We start from the raw sequence: 15,456 nt of genomic DNA on the forward strand, positions 1-15,456 counted from the left end.
GAGTTTATGCTGTTTTCATTCATTTGTTATTTTAGTGGGGTTTGGAGAGAGGAGGTAAATGTGTGGTGTGTATACATGTGATTCAACCTCATCAATTACCCTAAAGTCTCTTTACACCATTTATTTTCCTTGCTTCCCCTTAGACAGGGAATTCACACTGTATTCTGCAAGGGCTGGAAGTTGTGTGTGGGCTGAGGGTAACAAAAGGGTGAAGGATATACACTCTTCCTCTGAAAAATTACATTCCACTTGACTCTTTCAGGGTAGAGTAGGGGCCATTTTTCTTTTTCTTTCCTTTTCTTTCTGGATTCACATGCTGAATCTGGAGCCTTGTGCATGTGACCCAAGCACTCTATCAACTGAGCTGTATCCCCAGCCCGCCATTTTTCCATTGTGTTATTTTTGACAACTATTCTTTTCAAAATCAGGGAAGTCCTGCTACGGATGTTGGAGGACTGGGTGAGGTCCTCAGAAAGGGCATAGGATGGAAAAACTTTTTTTTTTTTTAATACTCGGGATTGAACTTAGGGATACTTGAACACTGAGCCACACGGAGCCACATCCTCATCCTTTTTTTTTTTTTTTTTTTTGTATTTTATGTAGAAACAGGGTCTAACTGAGTTGTTTAGTGCCTCACCATTGCTGAGGCAGGCTTTGAACTCGCAATCCTCCTACCTCAGCTTCCCGAGGCACTGGGATTACAGGCATGTGCCACCATGCCCGGCTGAAAAACTGATTTTTTTTTTAAATTTATTTATTTATTTATTTTTAGCTTTAGGTGGACACAATATCTTTATTCTATTTGTATATGGTGCTGAGAATCGAACCCAGTGTCCCACGCATGCTAGGCGAGCGTGCTACCACTTGAGCCACATCCCCAGCCCCTGAAAAACTGATTCTTAACCCACAGAAAATCAACACTGGGCAGGCACAGTAGAGATTAATTACTAAATTCGATTTTCACAGTTTATAAAAAGCTTGCATGGCAGAGCAGGGCGACATATCCGTAATCCCAGTGATTTCCGAGGCTGAGGTAGGAGGATCACAAGTTGGAGACCCGCCTCAGCAATTTAACAAGAGGCACCTGTCTCAAAAAAAAAAAAAAAAAAAAAAAAAAAGGGCTGGGGACGTAGCTCAGTGGTAAAACACCCCTGGGTTCAATCCCCAGTACTCCCGCCAGGCTCTGGATTCAATCCCCAGCGCACACAAAGTAAACTGAAACCCAGAGAGCTTTAATTGATTTGGATCAACTTCAGTCCCTTGAGAAATACTTCTCTCTAAGGATTTCTGGAAAATGTCAAGCTCTTTGCAGCCTTGGGCTGTCAAGTCTAGTGTTCCCTCTGCCCCAAGGCTGCGAGCCCCTTGCTGTGCCTTAGGACCAAGGTCGTTTTAAGGTGGTCCTTCTCACTACTGCACCCAGTTACTTTTGACCGTCGTTAATGTTCAGTTATGCAATTATTTTACTAGTTACTTGACTTCTCTCGCTGGAATGTAAGCCCTATGAGAGAAGGGACTCTTCCTCTTTCGTCTTCAGGGTGAAAAAAGATTGGAAACTAAATAGGCCAATTACCGCGATTTGTTCATTACACATTGTCTACATGTATCGAACTGTGGTACTGTAAGTACCCTATAATAAGTACGAGTATTATGTCAGTTAAAAAAAAATACACTTAAAAAGAAACTGGTTCTAAAGTCTGCATTTCCAGTCATACATGATGCTGCCATTTGGTGAATAAAGGAAGACAGACTTCTGCGTACATAGAAAAACAACGATGAGAAAAGACAACTCGAGAAAGAGCAAAAGCAAAACATCCAAACTGAGCCGCACCTCGCCTTTCTGACCTTTCCCTCCGGAAGTGCTTCCGTCTTTCGGGCTCGAGGGCGCAAGCGCGGCCCCAGAGTTGCTCTGGGGGTTCGCGGAGCGGGGACTTGAAGGAAGGTTCCGCCTCCGGGGCTGGGAGACGCGTGCGCCGACGCAGCTCTCGTCAGGACGCGCATTTTCGCTCGCTCACTCCCCAGGCTGCGCGCGCCCGGTGGGCGTGGGAGGAGGCGGGGAACGAGGGAGGGGGGCGGGCGTCGCGGGAGGGAAGGAGCGAACCGGAGAGCGTTGTCCTGAGAGGAGTGAAGGCGGCAAAATGGCGGATCGCTTCTCCCGCTTCAACGAGGACCGAGACTTTCAGGTAAACACGGGCCTCGCCGAGGATCCGGGGAAGCCTCTGGCGGATCCCGGAACCTCCTTAGCTCCTGTCTCCCGGCCCGCTTTCCTTGTGGGCTCTGGTCGGGCTGGCGAACCGCCTCACTCTTCTGCCTCGGATTTCTCAAGGGGCCTCTCAGCTTGAGCCGAGGCCGCATCTCCTCTTACTTCCATTCTCCTATCTTTTAAACCCAGGTTTGGCTTTGCGTTTCGGAACCCCAGCCGGGCGCTTTTGTGGGGGGCTGTGTTTTCGTCGGATGACGGTCCTGTGCAGGCGCTGGACAGGCTCCCAGGGGAAAAGAGGGTTGGATGGGGTTGGAAAGGCTTGGGGTGAGTGTTGCCGAGGCCAGGGCTTTCAACGCCTGCCAGGTTTTGCTCACACGGATCTTCTTGGGGTTACTCTCCGCTTTTTCTTTACTGCGATAAATACATCCTTCTATTGTCTTGATTTTCCTTTTCTCTTATCCAGGAAAAGGGTACTTTAGCTATTATCCGCTTTTTTTGTTAGTCAAACATGGACATTTCTCCGGGTATTGATGCTGATGTTGTTATTAGGCCGTTATTTGGGCTTGGAAAACAATAAGTTATAGGAATGTGGACCGCTGTAAGCTTAACTGCAAATCCTACCTCCAAAGGAGATTTGTAAGAAGCATAATGATAATGGCTTTTCCAAGTGTGTGATAACAAGTGCCAAAAGCTTGATTTTGACCCCCCCCCCCCAGACGTTGGTATGGAAAAATACCCTTGTGATGGCAAGTTTTATTGGGCGGTGGGGGAGCCTGAATAGAAAACTCGTCTTTTGGCTGTTTAAAATACATAGCTGTTGGGCATTGTTACTGCAGAAATATCAGAGACTGAAAGATTTTGTAGAAATTGGCTATTTCTAGGTAAAATACGTCCTCAGAGTCCCAAAGAAACCACTGCATTACTACCGCATATCCTGGCAATAGCAATTTGGGTCAGGGGATGAACCTCAGAACTCAAGTTTTTAATCCCGCTGCAGATCTTCCTCAAAGCAACACGGGGATACTCTAAATGTGTTTCAGAGAGCAGTTTGAAGGTTTGGAATTCCTTGAGATGATTGGGTTGGTAAATAAACAGGTAAAGCAGCTTAACAGTTTAAAACCAACGCTGTTGACAGTGTAGTATATAGAGGGCCATGAGAAGTTTTGCAGCATTAAGGGATCTGGGGGTGTTGAAAAGCCTTGTGTCTGCTGTATAGCTGCAGCACAATACAGAACCTCAGGATATTGTAAGAATATCACGGAGGTCCACTGAAGTTTGAAGCAGTTTGTACTAGCCATTTGACCCCTGAGAAAGACTTTTTAAAAAAATTTATTTTTTAGTTGTAATTGGACACAATACCTTTATTTATTTACTTTTATGTGGTGCTGAGGATGCAACCCAGGGCCTTGCACATTCTAGGAGAGCGCTCTAGGGCTGAGCCACAACCCCAGCCCCAGAAATACTTTTTTTTTTTTTTTTTAAAGCACGCACCAGAAAACATGATTGGGCTGCAATGTGTGAAACCTTTTTTGGTAATTTCTAAGGAGACATATTGATAATGAAAACTTTCAAATGCCTTTTAGAAAAAAAAATTCCAGGACTGGGGACATAGCTCAGTTGGTAGAGTGCTTGCTTTGCATGCACAAGGCCCTGGGTTCAATCCCCAGCACCAAAAAAAAAAAAAAAAAAAAAAGAGAGAGAGAATTCCTAATAAAATTGAAAACATAATATGGACAGTTTTAAGTTTTGAGGAAAAATGGCTGTCAAACACAGAATTTCAGCCGGCTTATCAAACAGGGTTTGCAGGACCTTGAATGAAGATTTTGAAACTGTAGAAAGCAGGATGTGAATGCTGTTATACACACACACACGCACACCAAAAAAAAAAAAAAAATTGAGGTTATACTGTACCTTTTCAATATCCAGTTTCTGAGATGAATCTCTTCTGAGGGGGTTACTGTAGGACCTGATTTTAGTTGTTTAGTGGTCATTTGAAGATATATACGATTTAATTTTCTGCTTTTATGTTGAAATAACCCACTCTTGCTGTGTTGGGTCATCCAGGAAAATTTTGTTTTTTAAAATTCGTATGTTCCAGCATTTGGGGTAAATAAGAGTATTGGGAATGGAAACCTTTTAGACAATTATAAGATGTTAAAAACTTTTATGACCGCCCCCCTCCTCCTTTTGGTGGTGATTGGTAGCTAACCCAGGGAGGGCTTTGCACATGCTAAGCATGAGTTACATTCCCTGCCTGTTTTATAAGTATTATGCTAACATTTCTATAAAGCATTCATTTAAAAATACTTAGAGGCTGGGGGTGTAGCTCAGTGGTAGAACACTGCATGGGGGTGAGGTAGTGATGTGAAAACAGTGTGGTTTTTTTTTTTGGATGGTTTACTAAAGGGAAATATATAGATTGACTTTTATTAATGATGCCCTTTGATTTAAAGTTATTGGAGAGAAATGAAATGTAATAGAATGCTCCTGCAAATAATGTATCTGTAACATTTTTCAAGTTCAGATTATTCAAGATTAAAAGTGGCCTCTTTTTAAGGTTTAAGTGATAAATGAGGTTAAACCACTGACTACACTTGAAAACAAACCCATGGTAGGTTTCCAAACACAGTGAATAGGTCTTGTTGCTTTAAGCAGATCTCATAGCATTGGAAATTTCTCTGTTCATCTTCTCTGGTAAGTTCCAAATGATTCTCTCTCTCTCTCTCTCTCTCTCTCTCTCTCTCTCTTTTTTTCCTTTAATTTGGAAATATAATTTGAGATTTTAGAATTTCACTCTTTACCAATTTACTATGAAGTGCAAATTTTAGAGCGTTTGAATGTTATCTCTAAAATAGTTGGGCTTATTATTAGACTTTTGTGAACATCTAAAGTTTCAATTTTTCTTTCTTTCTTTTTTTTTTTTTTTTGGTGCTGAGGTCACACACAAGACCTCAGGGGTACTAGGCAAGGGCTGTACCACTGAGCTACACCTCAGCCCAAAGGTATTTTGTCTAATATAGTGAGAGGCTTAACTTGTATGCCATTTGAAGCATTTATGAATATAGGCAGTAATTGTTACCAGTGATATACATTTTTTAAATTTGGTAACTATTGTAATAATACAGAGGTGCCTGGTGTGGTGCATGTTTGTAATCTCAGTGACTTGAGAGGCTGAGACAGGAGGATCAAAGCCAGTCTCAGCAACTTGGAGAGGTCCTAAACAACTTAGTGAAACCCTATCACAAAGTGAAAAGGGTTGGGGATATAGGTAGCTCCTTAAGTTCTTAAGTTCTTATCACTGTCAAGAAGCCTCCCTAGATGGGTATTGGGGAATACCCCAAAACAAAACAAACCCCAGATACTTTTCTATGAGGCTTATGTGTGTTGTCATACTCTTCACAATAACCCTACAATGTAGTATTACTTCTATTTTCAGGTGAAATAGCTGAGGCACAGAAAGTTAAGGAAACAGATGTGTATAATACATCCATTAAATGGCAAAACCTGGATTCAGAATGACTTTTTGACTCCTGTGCTCAAATTATCTCTGCTGGCAATTACATATTTTATATAGCTGTACATGAGTCATCAAATGTGGAGGATAAACTTATAGGTCACAAAGTATAAGTGAGCTTTTAGAAAGGTGATACAATTACAGTTTTTACTCTGTTCTGTTTTGTCCAGATCTGTTTCTTTTTGATCTGCCAGAGGCTTTTAGGGAGGCTTCTTGACAGTGATAAGTTACACCGTGTCAAGGATATATTGTTAACTATTTTAGTTTAGTTTTGTCTAGGTTATCCCCTTGCTAGGAATCAAGCCTCAGGGCCTTGTCCATAGTAGGCAGGTGCTCTACCATTGAGCTATACTTCCAGCCCCTTGACTAACTTTTTAAAAGTTGATTTGATATATTTATTTATTCATTTATATATTTTTGTGGTGCTGGGATCAGACCCAGGGCCTCATGCCTACTAGGCAAGTTTTCTACCACTGAGCCACACTGTATCCTCCCCTAGGACACAACACCCTCACTTCATTTATCCACCCACCCACCTATCTATCTATCTATCTATTTATTTTTATGTGGCACTGAGGATCAAACCCAGTGCCTTGGTCTGGGGTTGTAGCGCAGTAGTAGAGTGCTGGCTTAGTATGTTCGAGGCCCTGGGTTCGATCCTCAGCACCACATAAAAATAAAATAAAAGTGTTGTGTTCCAGCTACAACTAAGAAATAAAATATTTAACAACAACAACAATATCAACAAAAACAAAAAAACAGTACCTCACATGTGCTGGGCAAGCACTCTACCACTGAGCCACAAACCCAGCCCCCCCCCCCCCTTAGTTTTTTATTTATTTATTAGTTGTAGTTGGAAACAATACCTTTATTTCACTTATTTATTCTTATGTGGTGCTGAGGATCGAACCCAGGGTCTCGCACGTGCGAGGCGAGCGCTCTACCTCTGAGCCACAACCCCAGCCCCTCTCTTAGCTTTTTAAAGTGGTATTTTATCTTTGGAAATCTGTGTTATCTAGGCTGACTTTTTTTTTTTTTTTAAATGTTTTTAAGAGTTTCAACTATTTCTTTAAGAATCTGACTTCAGTTTCTGAATGAGATGGGACTTCTACCTGTGTTTACCAAATAAGACATTTATTTACAGATCAAAGTGTTACACAAACTAATGGAAAATACATATTGTAATTTAAGATACAAATGTAGTCACCGTTTTGAATTTCAGATCCATTAAAGAAAGTTTTTTTTTTAATTTTTTAGTTGTAGATGGACTCAATATCATTTATTTATAAAATTTATTTTTTGTAGTTGTACATAATACCTTATTTATCTATCTATCTATCTATCTATCTATCTATTTATTTATGGTATTGAGGATTGAACACAGTGCCTCACACATGTGAAGCAAGTACTCTACCATTGAATTACAACCCTGGCCCCAAGAAAGTTTTGATCTACGTTGTTATGTAGCTCTAAGATGCTATTAAGATACAGTGCTTTGGTAGAGCAATTGCCTACCATTTGCAAGGCCCTGGGTTGAATCTCCAGCACAGGTTGGGGGCTGGTGTGTGGTGTTTTATATTTTATTGTTTTTTATTGTGCAGCCATTAATGGTGATGCAGCTGAATGCTAGTGAAGAAATGTTCTTTAGTATGTTTACTTGCAGAGGACTATTAGTTGTTGTTCTTAGTCTTTTTAGATTTTTTTTTTTTGTACTGGGGATTGAACGCAGGGGCACTCAACCACTGAGCCACATATGCAGCAGCCCTATTTTGTATTTTTTATTTAGAGACAGGGTTGCACTGAGTTGCTTAGTGCCTTGCTTTTGCTAAGGCTGGCTTTGAACTCTCAATCCTCCTGTCTCAGTCACTGATATTACAGGCTTGCATCACCACACCCAGCTTCTTTAGGGTTTTAATGACAGTAATTGATCAATGAGGCCAAGCATGGTGGCACACACCCGTAATCTCAGAGACTTGGAATGCTGCAGCAGGAGGATCACAAATTTGAGGTCAGCTTCAGCAATTTAGTAAGATCCTAAGCAATTTAGAGAGACCCTCTGTAAATAAAAGATAAAAGTACTGAGGTTGTACCCAGATTAAATCCCTCCTCCCAAAAAACAAGTAAAAGTTGCCCAAGAAATTTTTAGAATTCATATAAGTGATTATAATGTTAAATAGCAACAAGCAAGTTAATGTTTTATTTGTAGAATTCCTTCTTGTTTGTCTTTTTTTATTTTTAAGTGCTGGCAGTCAAACCCAGCCTTGTGCAAGCTAATACTGCTATACCTCCTGTCCCCTTATTATGTTTCATATGATTCTAGGATATGACCTTCAGATTTTTCTTAGTTGAAACATTAAATGAAGAGGTTCATACTTTTAAGATACTTAGGTCACAGAAGCCGATTAGTACATTGTGTGGTTCTATGGAATAGAATTGGCATTCTAAAGCAGGGATGCCAGAGATGACATATGGGCGAGTGTTTTAATCATTTCCTGTGTCTCTTTTCCTCATTTGGAAGAAATGCCACAAGCTATGAAAATCAGTGTTAGCTTTGCTCAGGATACTGAAACTTAGACAAAATCATTTCTGTTTCCAATCCCATAGTATGATAGGTCGCAAGGATTGGAACCAATAAAATACCAGTTTCAAAATGCTGATGATAAATCGGTATGATTATTAATATATGCAAAATGATAATATTATTGGATAATATATTCAAGAGTGACCAAAGATCAACATAGGGAAGGTTCCCTGAGTGAAGAGGTGTTCGCTTTGGCAGCACATATACTAAAATTGGAATGATACAGAGAAGATTAGCATGGCCCTGCTCAAGGATGATGCACAAATTTGTGAAGCGTTTCATTAAAAAACTAGAGTGAATGGTATATAGTTAAAAGTAGAAAACACTTGAACATGTGGGACATATCAATACCACAGAGACATAAGTTTTTTTTTTTTTTTTTGTGGGTTGGTTATATTGGGGTTGTGAAGAACTGTGATTGTAGGCTTCTCGTGTACTTAGGCATGAGAGGCCATTAAGAAGCATATTTGTACAAATATACTGTTGATTGGTATCTCAGGGCTGTTCTAGTACAGTCAAAAATATAGAAAAACAGAAGTCCCTATTGTATTTTTTCAAGTACAGTTCTCATTAGAATACTCTGCAGAGGGATTCTTTTATCACATTTTCTTAGGTCTTAATGATATGTTATATAGTGAACATGAAAATATTTGACTTAAAAATATAAAAAACATATGTAATTAGCCATTGTGATTATGCTGCTTTATATCTGAGATACATTCCCAAGTGATTTCTTCTGGGTTTGCAAAAAAATTTTTGTATTTTTAATTTTTTGTCTGAGACCGAGTTTTGCTAAGTGGCCTAGGCCAGTCTTGTGATCTTCCTGCCTAAGCCTCCTGAGTTGCTGGGATTACAGGTCTATACCACCATGCCCATCATGAAAAAAATTATTATTTTTGGTGCCAGGAATTTACTCCAGGGCCTTGAGTTTGCTAAAGCACATGCTCCATCATTGAGTTATACTCCCAGTCTCATGATAAAATTCTTTTTTTTTTTTAACCATACAATTTATTTATATTTTTTTTAGTCATACATGACAGCAGAGTGTATTTTGACATATAATACATACATGGAATCATAATGTCTATTCTATTCTGCTGCCCTTCCTATCCTCCCTACTGATAAAATTCTTTTAGGAGCTAAAAGGTATAGCTCATGATAAGAGCATGTGTGAGGCCCTGGGTTTGATCCCCAGCAATGCAAAGAAAGGGAAAAAAAAAAAAGTTTTCTGAAAGGAAGTAGCAGAAATTCATGAGATTTTGAATTATGGATCTGAAATTTATGTAGAGGTTTTGTCTTTGTTCTTATGACTTAATCAGTTTCTAATATTTTATTAATGAAAATGGGTTCTAGCTTGAGGTATATATATATATATATCTCCAGGTATTTTTTTGTTTTGTTTTGTTTTAAATATTAGGAGTTGAACCCAGGGGCACCTAACTACTGAGTCACATCCCCAGACCTTTTTATTTTTTATTTTGAGACCGGGTCTTAGTAAGTTGCTGAGGTTGGCTTTGAACTTTTGATATACCTGTCTCAGCTTCCTGGGCCACTTTGATTACAGACGTGCACCAATCCAGTTCTTGAATTCTATTAAGTACCTCCTTTGAAACAGCCTGGTACTTTTGCTTGTATGTCTGGCATTAATCCTTTTTTTTTCTTTTCTTTCTTTCTTTTTTCTTTTTTTGGTGGTGCTAGGGATTGAACCCAGGGCTTTGCATTTGAGGCAGAGAGGCAAGCACTCACCAACTGAGCTGTATCCCCAGCCCGGCATTAATCCTTTTCATATTAGCATTGCCATTTAGAATTAGTGAAAGCAGATTCATGATAATTACCAAAAGAATTACAAATGACCACCACAAATACTGAAAGAAGTCATTGATTTGATATTGCAGTGAATACCAGAAGATGTTGTAATGATTTTCCATTTATAAAAAGTGAATTGTCCATTTAACTGTGGAAGTCTAACCATATTTGTTTTAATGCATAGTGTTAGTACAAAAAGTTAAATATGCCCAACTTCAAAAAAGGAATATACTGTATTGACATGCTTATATTAAGTGATTTTTTTGAATTTTAAACAAATGTTTAGTATTTTTTTTAAAAATATTTTTTAGTTGTTGATGGACCTTTATTTATTTGTATGTGGTGCTGAGAATTGAACCCAGTGCCTCATGCATGCTAGGCAAGTACGCTACCACTGAGCCACAACCCCAGCCCAAATGTTTTTTTTTTTTGTGTGTGTATTTATTTATTTATTTATAGTTATACATGGACACAATATCTTTATTTTGTTTATTCATTTTTATGTGGCGCTGAGGATCGAACCCAGGGTCTCACATGTGCCAGGCAAGCGAGTGCTGTCTTTTACCTAATTTAGGAATGAATAGAAGAGAACATACCTAAAGTTGTTCTCGCATTGTAGGTAGATTTGTAGCACACAGTGTTTGAATAAATGTTATAGATAGTAAGGAATTAAAGTTGTTAGAGAGCAATACAGGAGATTCCTATTACTTTCCTTAATTATTCTTTTCTTATGACATCTCGAGGAAGGTAAATTCTGCATTGCACGTCACTAAAGCTACCAGAAAATCTTTATTTATTTATTTTTTTTCTTTAAATATTTATTTTTTTTTTAGTTCTCGGCAGACACAACATCTTTGTTTGTATGTGGTGCTGAGGATCGAACCTGGGCCGCACGCATGCCAGGCGAGTGCGCTACCACTTGAGCCACATCCCCAGCCCCAGAAAATCTTTATAATATTACATTTGGTCTCATTTCATGAGGTTCCAATTATTAGTTGTCATTAATTTGTCATTCTTTGGCAATTACATTGATTTCAAAGAGGAATTACAATTCATTTTAGTGTTTTATAGAATTGAAATACAAAATGGCTCTCCAATTTAAAAGTTATAATAAGAAAAAGTGGTCATGTCTTCTGACATTTTAATAATGATAGTAGGAAAAGTGAACACATCTTTTGGGTCATATAACATTATTTTTCCAGAGTTAATGAGGGAAGCAAAGCTTAATTTTTGTTTAATCATTTTGTAGACAGTGCTGATCAAAATTGAGAAATTAATTTGTTTGTTTTGTTTTTTGGTACTTGGGATTGAACTCAGGAGCAATTTACCACTGAGCTACATTTCTGGCCTTTTTTTTTTTTTTAAAGAGAGAGTGGGAGAGAGAGAGAGAGAAATTTTTTTTAATATTTATTTTTTAGTTCTCGGCAGACACAACAGCTTTGTTTGTATGTGGTGCTGAGGATCGAACCCGGGCCGCACGCATGCCAGGCAAGCGCGCTACCACTTGAGCCACATCCCCAGCCCCATTTCTGGCCCTTTTTAATTTTTAATTTTGAGACAGGGTCTCACCAAGTTGCTTGGGACCTCACTAAGTTTCTGAGGCTGACTTCAAATTTGTGATGCTCCAGCCTCCTGGGTTGCTGGAATTATAGGTGTACACCATAGTGTCTGGCTACTTTACATCTTTACAAATTTTGTGTGTGTGTGTGTGTGTGCGCGCGCTCACGCTAAGGATTAAACCCAGAGCTTCACACATTCTGACTAGACTATACCACTGAACCACACCCCTAACCCATTATACCAGGTCTTGACTATAGAAAAAGTTAAAGAAGATGCTTGCAGATTTTTTGGCTGTGGTCCAATAATTTTATTTTAGTTATAAGTAAAATTATGAGGTATCTTAAAGGGCAAAAATGGTTGAAATATTAATTCGCTTAATATTGCTTTAGGGTATCACCTGTGCAAGAGATATTTACCTTTTTTTTTTTTTTAATATTTATTTATTAGTTTTCAGCAGACACAACATCTTTGTTTGTATGTGGTGCTGAGGATCGAACCCGGGCTGCACGCATGCCAGGCAAGCTCGCTGCCGCTTGAGCCACATCCCCAGCCCCAAGAGATATTTACCTTGAGAATAATTTCTAGAATATAGACCAATTTCTGAAAACTTGGTTAAATAAAAAATATTTGGGACTGGGGGCATAACTAAGAGGTAGAGTGCTTGACTCCATGTATAAGGCCCTGGGTTTAATTTCTAGAATTACCAGGAAAAGAAGAAAAAAGTGATTGTACTAAGAAGTGTGTGTATGTCTGTGGGGAGGAGTTATTTAAGAAGTGTCTCCCCACTTCCTCAAGGACTTCTAGATCAAGGGGTAGGAAAAGTAATGATGATGTTTAGTTTGTTATTCTTAAGATTGACATGATTAACAAATGAATTGTACAGTTAGTAAATGCAAAACTCCTAAGGAAAGAATCTTTAAAGTGGGTTGATTAGACATGCTTTTATGGAGAAGCTAGTTTAAACTGGATCTTGAAGGATGGAATTGCATCTTTGCAAAGGAAAATAATGGGAGAACATTTATTTGGAGAAAATAGCCAGGGCAGAAGAAAACAAGTAGGAGCTGAGGATATAGCTCAGTGGTATTTTACTTGTCTACTATGTGTAAGGCCCTGGGTTGGATCTCCAGAACTGGAAAAAAGGGAGAGGGGAGGACAAAGCAAAAGCTAGGGCTGCAAAGTAAGTTTTATTTTAGTACTTTAAGCAGGAATGCACTAGTAATTTAAGATGTTTTTATTAATGGATAGACATTAAAATTCCTGCTTTCTTATATCAAGATTAATTGATATTTAGTTTTGTTGGATATGCTATATCCATACAATTAAAGGTCTTGATAACCAGTCTCTGTTCACCAAAGTTAATGTGAATGGAGCCCCATGAATTGAGGATATATATAGAGAAGTAATAATAATAATGGACCATCTGATTTTAAGCTTGGTAGGGTAATGAATGAAGACTTTGGGGTTGTGGGAGATGGTGGTAGTAATGGTGAGAAGGTGAAAAGTTGGTAGGATCAATATATTTTAGGTTCTGATGGGACTTAAGACTTGTTAGAGGGACTTGTTTGTGTGATTATACCAGAGAAAATGATCTGGGAAGATAGAAGTTGGTGGTGGTTGGATAGTACAATGTTGAAATTATTGTTTATGACCATGAAAGTGAATAACTAAGGTACAATGGAAGACAGGATGGTTGTAGGAAAGGAAGTTAAAGAACTGAGGCACCAGGACGTTATCAGATCATTTAACCTGGAGATGATAATGATAATATTGTATACTTGTATACTGTCATGGCTTAAGAAGCGCCTTTATTTCATTCTTTTCTGATTATTCTAGTACTTTAGGGAATTAAATAAAATAGTATTTCCATTTTATGGATGAGAAAATTGAGGCCCAGGTATATAGTTTATCTGGTGCCGAGCTGAATTTTATTTGTTTTGTTTCTTTTGTTTTGCAATATTAGGTATTACTTTCATTATTTTTTAATTATTTTTATTTTTGCATCCTCAATGGTAGCAGAGACCCTGTAGTTTAACAAACATTTGTTCAGATCAAATAAGTGGAAGAAATAGTCATTTGCTCATCTGAGTCATACTTCCCTGTATAAGTCTTTCCCTGGTTCAACATATGGATCTAAATAAAACCTTGCTTAGGGGGAGGGAGGAGGAGACGGAAAGAAGGTTCTGGGAAGGAGATTGAGCAATTAATGTTGCGTGCATGGACAATTAGAGCATTAAAAAAATCCCATTATGTACAATTATAATGCACTAATAAACTTTTTTTTTTTAAATGTTGCCTAGATTCTGACAAGATCAAGCACAATATAATTTCATATAAATTTAGTTAAAATGGGCCTCAGGGAGAGCAAATTCCACTTCATGAAGAGAAAGAATCCACCAGGTGTCTCATCAGGAGATTCAGCTTCAGTAATCGGCATTGTAGGGGTAGTCCGGCAAATTAGCCTGGTCAGCCGGGACACAGATCCTCCAGTTTCTGTTGAAGCTGAGTAAGGTAGCCATCTCCTCATCACTCAATTTGAAGTCAAAGACCTGAAAGTTCTCGAGAATACGTTCTGGGGTCACAGACTTGGGGATCACCACCACATTCCTCTGGATATGGAACCGGATCAGAACCTGGGCCGGGGATTTTTTGTGCCTTGCAGCAATCTTCTTGATCTTAGGGTCCTCCAATAGTGAAGGGTTTTCTGGTTTAGCCCAAGGTCTATCTGGAGAGCCCAGGGGGCTGTAGGCTGTGACAGTGATGCCCTTAGAATGGCAATATTGGATCAGTTTCTCCAGGGTGAGGTATGGGTGACACTCGACCTGGTTAGTCACTGGTTTATATTTGAGTCCAGGCTTATTCAAGATCTTTTCAATCTGGAAGTGGTTGAAGTTGGAAACACCAAGAGCTTTCACCAACCCCTCATCCACCAGCTCCTCCATGACCTCCCAGGCATCCAAGAATGTTTCTTTACTGATGAGGTTGTTGCCTTTATCATCTTTGGGGAATAAGTCCTTCCCAGCCTGAAATCCCTGGGGCCAATGAATAAGATAGACATCCAGATAGTCCAGTTTCAGATCCTTGAGGGTCTTCCGACAGGCTTCCTTCACAAGCTTCCTCTCAAAGAAGGTGCACCACAACTTGCTCACAATAAAGAGGTCCTCCCGCTTCACCACCTTCTCTTGGATCTTCTCTTGGATGGCTTCTCCCACCTCATTTTCATTCTGATAGATGTAGACACAGTCTATGTGGCGATATCCTGCATCAATGGCCACCTTCACGGCTTCTTTGACTTTGTTTGGGGAAGACTTCCAGGTGCCCAGACCCAAAATGGGCATCTTGGTTTTGGTGCTGAGCTCCACAAAGGTCGCCATGGTTGGTGCAGAAATGGCTTTGAGAGAGCAAATAGATGTCTGGCGTCCCCGAAGACAGGGTCTTGCTAAGTCGCCTAGACTTTCCTCCAGCTTGAACCTGTGATCCTCTTGCCTCAGCCTCTGGAGTAGCTGGGATTACTGCATCCAGTTTTTTGTTTTTTCTCTTGTGGGTCTGGGGATCTGACCCAGGGCCTTGTGCATATCAGGCAGGCACTTTACTAGTAGAGCTATAATCCTGGCTCTAGAGCTGAGTTTTAAACTCCAATCTTCTGATTTCTATTGTATTTTCTTTCTGCTGCACTGTGTAGCTTGGCCTCTCTTGAAGGAGATGAGTGTTGGTACCATATCAGTTTGCAAAGCATTGTTTCTCATGTGAGGTAGAGTTATCTGCCAATTAATTAACTGGTAAGAAGTAGTTGGTATA

At 39.4% G+C, this 15,456-nt stretch overlaps 1 protein-coding gene, 1 non-coding gene and 1 pseudogene across 2 annotated transcripts in view; 2 read left to right on the forward strand and 1 right to left on the reverse strand.

The window, feature by feature from the left end:
- Nucleotides 1-2,091: 2,091 nt before the first annotated feature.
- Gpatch8 (G-patch domain containing 8) overlaps nucleotides 2,092-15,456 on the forward strand; it is a 94,839-nt gene continuing 81,474 nt past the window's right edge. Inside the window, exon 1 of the mRNA XM_027947043.2 lies at nucleotides 2,092-2,180. Within this exon, the coding sequence (XP_027802844.1) occupies nucleotides 2,136-2,180 (45 nt within the window). The 5' untranslated portion in view covers nucleotides 2,092-2,135. The remainder of the gene's footprint in view (nucleotides 2,181-15,456) is intronic.
- Nucleotides 8,478-8,583, forward strand: LOC114102059 (U6 spliceosomal RNA). Its single transcript, XR_003584433.1, has one exon. It is a non-coding gene; the product is annotated as a U6 spliceosomal RNA (small nuclear RNA).
- LOC114101897 (aldo-keto reductase family 1 member B10 pseudogene) lies at nucleotides 13,625-15,050 on the reverse strand (annotated as a pseudogene).

This window comes from Marmota flaviventris, chromosome 17, assembly GCF_047511675.1.
Source record: "Marmota flaviventris isolate mMarFla1 chromosome 17, mMarFla1.hap1, whole genome shotgun sequence".
Classification (NCBI taxonomy): Eukaryota; Metazoa; Chordata; class Mammalia; order Rodentia; family Sciuridae; genus Marmota; species Marmota flaviventris.